The sequence below is a fragment of the Scardinius erythrophthalmus genome, assembly GCF_964197995.2.
Source record: "Scardinius erythrophthalmus genome assembly, chromosome: 10".
In the NCBI taxonomy this organism is placed as follows: Eukaryota; Metazoa; Chordata; class Actinopteri; order Cypriniformes; family Leuciscidae; genus Scardinius; species Scardinius erythrophthalmus.
Genome location: NC_138230.1, coordinates 11,043,543 through 11,051,339, shown reverse-complemented (window position 1 = coordinate 11,051,339; position 7,797 = coordinate 11,043,543). Strand labels below are relative to the sequence as shown.

Below are 7,797 nucleotides of genomic sequence, written 5' to 3'. Positions count from 1 at the left end.
AAGAAAAATAAATGAAAAAAAAAGAAAAAAAAAGTTAACGGAAATGATGACGCACATCAAACAACTAATACAACATGCTATGGTTGGCAACAATATTTTGGCATGATGTGAATCAGTGTCTTATTCTTCTTAAATAGAATTGCTTATAGAAAACAATACCTGATACTGTGTAGTCCTTTTCAAATCAGTTTTATCGTTATTTCCTCTTCGTTGGTGTGGCACTTGTATCTTAAGAAAGAACCAGAGGCTGCTCACCGTTTGATAAAACACATTTTCACATGTTCCTTAAAAAATTATATATATCTCTCCCTTTGTATTATTCAAAACACAAATCGTCTGATAAGATATCAGGATGGTATTATTTTATCCAAACCCACTCAGGTGCGCTGCTCAAAAGGGCAAAGAAAGCCCAGGTGAAGTTTTCTGCAAAAATAGATATCCATGCTTCATGCTTTTTTACAAAGTTCTTATATATCCATCAAACTTTCAAGCGTCCTGCTCGCGTGATCCAACGTCGTCTCGCAAGGGCCAGGAAATGTCGAAAAAAGTGCAGGAATGAGGTTTGGTAGAGCAGCAGCATTGGATATGTGTGTTCGGCGATGAGTTACCGGGCGCCGTCGCTCCTCAGATGGACTTGCGTCGTCTCATGAGCCGGAGGTTTTCTGTGAAGCTGTGGAGCCCGGGTGAGACGGAGCTGATGGGGGAGGGAAGGAAGCTGTTTTTCAACGTGCTCGGCGAGATCTCCTCTATGCGGTAAGACACCGTCGAGTGGTAGTGATGGTACTGATGGGGGCTCAACTGAGAGCCGAACGAGTTCTGGTGCGGAAACGCGCCACCGCCTCCTCCCCCTCCTCCTCCTCCTCCTCCTCCTCCCATTCCCAACCCGAGACCGACAGAGCTCCCGAACTCATGCGACTGGTAGTGCATGCAGGAGCAAACGGACTGGAGATCGGTGACCTCTGGCCTGAAGCGGTGCTGCTGCTGCTCTCGTCTCCGTCGATTCCTCTGGAGCGTGTCCTCCTGGATGTGGATGATCATGCTACTGCGGTTGCCCGCCAGGGAAGCTCTCTCCTCGGCGTCCCGTCGCTCGTCCTCGCTGTTCATGGTCAGGAAACGTAGTACCACCAGGTTGAGAAAGGCCCCGATGACCGTCAACCCCACTAGGATGTACATGAAGCTGAACGCCACGTAGACGGGTTTTCTCTGCAAGGCTTTGTTCTTCTGCAGGGCCACAAAATCCCCAAACCCGATGGTGGTGAGTGTTATGAAACAATAATAATAGGACTGAAAGAAACTCCAGTCCTCGTAGTGGGAGAAAGCCGCCGCGCCGATGCAGAGCGTTCCCATGCAGGAGAAAAACCCCATGGTCACCATGTTCTCCATGGAGACGTCCGTGATGCGCATCCCGCAGCACTTTTTGATGCGCTTCAGCAGGTACTTGACGAAGGTGTTCATCCTCTCGCCGAGGCTTTGAAACATCACCAGCGTGAGCGGAATCCCCAGCACGGCATAAAACATGCAGAACGCCTTTCCCGCATCCGTGCCCGGAGCCGCGTGACCATAACCTGGAGACCGGAGAGAGAAGTGATCAGATCAAAGATGACAACAAACAACACAACTGAGTGTGCTGAGAATGCTGATGCTTAAAAATCTGGGCTGGTAACCAAATGTTGCAGGTGTGACTGTGAACGCCGCACACTGTAAAGTCTAACAGTTGTTCTTACAAAGACTTTTTAGTTCAATTTACTTAATGTCCAAAAATGTGTTGAACTTACTTAAAACAATTAAGTAATCTGTACTGTTTGCATACTATGCCTTCGTTACTCAGAAAACCCAAGTAAACATTACTTGACTGGTTTGAGTACTATTTTGCCAATGCAAAAAAAAAAAAAAAAAAAAACAGACGGGGCAATTCTTAATTGACTCTTCACTCATGTCTTCCACTTCTGCAGTCATCATTCTTCTTAGTTGCATTCGCTCATTTTCCAGTCATCTTGGATGATATTGTCAATACAACTAAGAATTTTGGGAGAACATCACATAAGTTGACTTCAGAAATTAATGTTGATTTCCTATATCAATAAATCACCATTATTGTGATTAGTGTCCCCTTTGGTTGGGCACCTGGAACTTCATTTATATTATTGTAATTCTCTTCCAATTGATGCAGTGATGCAACTTGAAATCACAGTTATTTTATTTCAAAGGAAGTGAAATAATAAATATTATATAAAATCATACTTAATTTATTTCCATGTTTTGAATGAATGTATTAATGATATATAACATAACTATATATCATGGATAATATTGATCTTTTAACATTTTATTGCTAACACTTATGGCATAAACTTTTAATTGGGTTGATATAATCCCTCTATATTTGTGACAATATCTTGCCATTCTGCTTGAGTCACACACAGACTTCAACATTCAGCATGCAAACCACAACAATGGTAATTGTTTTTTATTATTAATTTAATTTATTAGACCATTACAATTTTATTTGCTTATCAGTATAACCCAAATAACAATAGCAAATAAAACTGTAATGGTAAAATAAAGCCAAAAATAGTAAAACAAAGCAATTAATTTATTCATGCTGCAATTTGCACAAAATAAGTAAACTGAATAAATTTGTTTTTACGGTGCATGAGCTGCCACCATTGCACTGCATGGGTTTTAAGATTTTTGACTTTTTTTTCCCAGGTAAAAACATATCTAAAATGAAATCCCTAAAACAAGTTCAAATTTCCCTAAAAAAGTGCAATGCAACATCACTTAAAATATTAAAATCCCCCTGTGGGGAAAATCAAGCTTTTAATGTTATTTATTATATGTCTATGCTTTAAAACAAACCATGCGCAAATTCATAAGTCAACACCACTGCTGAGTATTTTCTCCTTAAAACTGCAGTGAAAAAAAAGACATGGTTTGAAATCGCTGGTGTTTCTGACCTCACAAACTACCTTGTAACCAATCACGTCAACGAGTGGATCTCTGAGCTGGTGTGAGTGAGAGAAGACGGGGCTAATTTGCATATTAATGGACATATATTCATTTCATTTCACAACAGGTGATACTGAAGAGCTTTTTGAATATTATAGTTAACTAGAAAACCATTTACATACTGCTTTAATGATTCCAGAGTCCAAATTGCTCATACACTGTAAAAAATGCCTTAAATGTTAAGTACAATCAACTTGGATGTTTAAGTAATTTCAACTTTAATTACATTAAAATTACTTTTTTACAGTGTAACATTATCATCTCCAAAGAATTATAAACTATAACAACAATAGTAGCAACTAGCAGCAAACAATGGTTTGTTGTACCTACTGTAAGGTGCTACAAAAAACATTAAAGAAACTTCAGTTTTGGGCAAGGCACTTTTCCCAAGTTGTTCTAGACGGATTTCCCCTAGGATAACTGTGCTGTATGCCAATTTGGGTAAAAAGCATTAGCTAAATTACAAAGTAGTAAAGTTGACATACGAAACTGCTTTCAAAAGCAGCAAAAAAAAAAAAAAAATGTATTGCATATTGGCAAGCAGAAAGTAGCAACATGGTGTGATTTCATACTTTAATCTAATTCTACTCTGCTAACTGGCCAACTTCTATCATCTTCACCAAATTCCAAAAAGCCAATCAGTCAATTTCCAAGAACTGAAAGTTTCTCAAATGTTGCCCTCGCCTGCAAGCGCACTCGGGCAGAAAATGTGAGCTGACACACACACCATCTTAGCCAAAACACTGAGTATAGGTCACGCAAACCAGGTGTCTCTTTCATCTTATTCTGGGCTCAGAGATTACAGGGGGTGTCCAATTAGTGCCAGGTTTCCTCTCTTGCCCCCTTGGCCCGCTTCTTAGGGCGAGACAGGAAGGTAGGCGTTACAGGTTTAGAAAAGAAAAAGAAGAAGAAAGGATAGTGGAGCCAGTAAAGCTTTTAGCTTAATTAGACTTTATCGGGGAGTAAAAAGACTAAATTCGCTGACTCACATTGAGCCTTTCTAATACAGTCTTTGCTGATGAGCAAGAAAATAAGTGACAAGACTACAGTAAAAATGTATTACATCCCACCTTACTCTGCCAAGACAAGCATCTTCCTTCTTTCATTAGCACTGAGAAGATATCATTCAAAGAGCTTTAGTTACAGTTGCATACGTGTTGAAGTGATACTAGTTCAAACATAATGGTTTAAAGTGGTTTTTAACAGGCTTGCTTATAAAGTTGCTGTAAGCAATTTCACACATTTTGCTGATTTACACTAGACTTAACCCGGTTCCTTTAATCAAAAGGAAAAAAAAAAGCGTGAGCCGCTTCTGTCTCTTTTGAGCTGTTTACAGGTGTTTACTGTTTGGCTGGTAAGCTTCAGCAGTTAGCTGGTCTGCAGGAAAAAAAACTAACATATTTTTCCATTAATTCCCATTAAAACATTGCAGAAATCAAGATATAAAAAAACAAACAAACAAAAACAGTTATACTACAGTAGACTTAAGATTCACATGTTTTTGGAGTCCACCATGTAACAACAGACTTGTGTTTTTCTCTGACTGCTGCAGGGACTTCTAATATAGCTATAACACGCTCTTAAAATTGAGTAAGTTTACTCAATTAAAACAATGCCCCCCCCCCCCGCCCCCTCCCTCCCCCACCCTCTCCCACCCTCTGACGTGACGAAAACTCGACGGTTGGAGTGAGCGCGGGCTGTTTGAACTCTCCAGTCTCCAGAACAACAGCTCTCTTCTCAGCGTCGCAGATTTGGTGCATTTTCACTGTGAAATTCAGGTTGGTGTATGTTTTATTTTATCTATAAAATCATTACTGTGCTTTAAATCATATTTAATGCAAAACAACATACAGAGGCGTAATTCGACACCTAAACGAGACGAGAGCCGCGTTTGTCTTTTTGCGTGATTGAAACGCTTTGCATAAACATATGACTTTCATAATGATAATGAATATAATTATTATCACTTGGATGATAAAATGTCCTCAGAACTATCACTTTTTGTTTATTGGCAGGTTATGTCAGTCGCTCGCAGTATATTTCGGCTGTGCCTCAGACAGTGACTGTGAGTGAAACGCAGGACGGCGGTATGAAGTTCAAAGTTCACCCGCAGAGCGCGAGTCTGTCTCCGGCATGAGGACCAGCGCAGATTCGGTGGATATTGGATAACAGAGTGGTTGATTACACTTGAATTAGGCTACCTGAATGTTTAAATATTTCATTTTTACTTGTTAAATAAGTTTAAATGCAGGCAATATTGTATACATGAAAAAACAGTCTAAAATGTGCTGTATTGCTGTACTCATTGAAAATAAAGGCCAATGTAATGTATACTGGTGGTTGTCTGGAGTACTATTTTACAAAGGTTTAGAGAAAATAAAAAAGTTAATATTACTCATTAATAAAAACAGTTAATATTACTCATAAATATTGTTTTTTTAATGTTTAAATGTTAAATTATTTCTACTCAATTTTATTTGTTAATGTAGGGTAGACTGGGTACAGTTGAGACATAGGTACAGTTGAGACACCTTTAATAACTTGCGTTCGCAGCAAGCACAAGTTGTGATTTTTGCTGTGCACATGCGTATTAGTGTCCTCTTTGTTTGTGGGAAATTTGAACAGTGGACGCATCTTCGATCCGAAAATATCGGGTAAAGTTTTTTTTCTAAAGTAGGACGTTCACTTCACCATGCACTCTCCACAATGAATAGCTTATTATCCCTATATGACTGTTAAACGTAACTGGTATCACCACAAACTTTATTCTGTGCCCTAAAAACTGGCATATTTCATGGTATTGTGTCATGCAAGGTAATTGCAAAATCTAGAGAAATGTGCGAGGTGGCCAGCGGGGTATAGTTGAGACACACGTGTACCAACTGTACCCCCGATAGAGCTCTATTAGGAAACACACTGTTAAATTGTTCAGTGTTATGATAACAGATTAAAGGTCGTAATTAGCCAGCATAGGACGCAAATGAAAATAAAATTTGATATTTGTGATATTTAAACTGTGTATTATTAATAAATATTGTTTAATATCTTGTTCCTGCTTTATACATTTTAACCAGTGCTAATTTAAATAAAATGAATGAATATAAATGGTTGAATAAACAAAAATGTTGCCCAATTGTTATTTTCTTTATTTGTCTTTATTTTTTATATTTACAATGAATGGTAAGTTATCTTTACAACATTAAAAATGGGTGTCTCAACTGTACCATGCACTGTCTCAACTGTACCACATATGGGTACAGTTGAGACAAGGTTGAGACAAAAAGCACCTTATTTTTATTAGGTAATTGTGGAAAATATAAACTACTTGTGGGTATTATTGATTGATAATATCTTTGTCTACAAGCTAATGAAATGTCATGTGGCATGCCATGTGGAAATTCACTTCTTTTCAGTATCTATTTTTTGTGTGAAAAATCAAAACGCAAAAAGTGTCTCAACTGTACCCAGTCTACCCTACCAGATGCAGTTACTCAGATTTACTTAATTTTTTTACTTGCATTTACTCAATTCATACAGTATATTTCATTGATTTCACAGCTTTAAAATTTACTCAATTTTTTTGAGTGTAAAAATGTTTCACCAATAAAATTGAGTAAATAATAGTTAAACTTTTTACAGTGTAGAACATACTTTTTTTAGCGGTCGTGAAGTAATTACTTATTCAAAATAAGTACCTAGTCAAGAGAGTATGCAACTTCGGATGCAGCCACTGTCATTATTGGTGAGTCAATGATTCATACCCTTAACTGAATTATTCAAAAACATTGATTCATTCAGGAACTAAAGAAGTCTTTACGAGTGAGTCATTGAATCATTCACTTAACAGATTCAGTGAGAACCACAGATTCAGTCAGGAATGCCACTACTGTGTGTGTTGCTCAGAGCAAACAATTTTAAGTGCTAAAATGTTTTGTCTAAAAGTGAAGTTACTCAATATTAACTAAGTAATATCACACTCGCAATCATGAGGGTGGAAAGATGGATGGATGTTTTTAAAATATAGAGGATACACAATATAACAAATACCTAATTCAACTAAAAAAAGAGAATTGTTCTTAATTTGTGTCACTACAGAAATAGCAGCAGATTTAATGAGAATGCATCGCATTGACATATAGCCTCTTTGAAAACCTTCTGAACACCCACTGGACAGCCCACGCCACAGTGCTCAACACCCACAAACACATGCATTCATTACCGCAACACAAAACGGCCACGCGGCTCAACTCCTGCAGAGCACTTGTACGAACTTAACTGGCTTTTACTGATCTTTTGGACTTGTAAGGATTGATCTCCCAGTTTCCCTGAAGGCCGCCTGCCCACTCGAGCTCACGGTTATGGATTCTATTTATAGAAGTCGAGCCTGATCGATTCGATTTGCAAGCGGCACCAGGGAGAGCTTTCTTTTCTTTTTCACTGGGTACTTATTGTGTTGGAGTTGCTCTTTTGACCTCATGTGCGCACACACAGGCACTTCATGGAAATATGGTGTGTAAATTACATGTTATCACTCAGCTGTGGTGGAATATTGAAAAAAAAAAATGTGTTGCTGGGCTCAATATAGGTTGAAAGGTTAAAGTGCACTTGGATAGAATTGGCAGCATATATGACTGATATCTGAAGACAAGATTCAATACAGCTGCATTTTAATGATGGAATATATTGTGGAGCTGTCGATAATTTAATTTTGAAGAGCATACTTTTTGAAAGCACAGTCAAATGTACATTTTGAAGAAGGTTTTTTGCTTTACACATCCCTTTTCCATA

The 7,797-nt window shown here is 38.1% G+C and overlaps 1 protein-coding gene across 1 annotated transcript in view; it reads right to left on the bottom strand.

The window, feature by feature from the left end:
- Window positions 1-624: 624 nt before the first annotated feature.
- kcnk9 (potassium channel, subfamily K, member 9) overlaps window positions 625-7,797 on the bottom strand; it is a gene marked incomplete at both ends in the record, with an annotated part of 44,504 nt that continues 37,331 nt past the window's right edge. Inside the window, one exon of the mRNA XM_081376202.1 lies at window positions 625-1,565. Within this exon, the coding sequence (XP_081232328.1) occupies window positions 625-1,565 (941 nt within the window). The remainder of the gene's footprint in view (window positions 1,566-7,797) is intronic.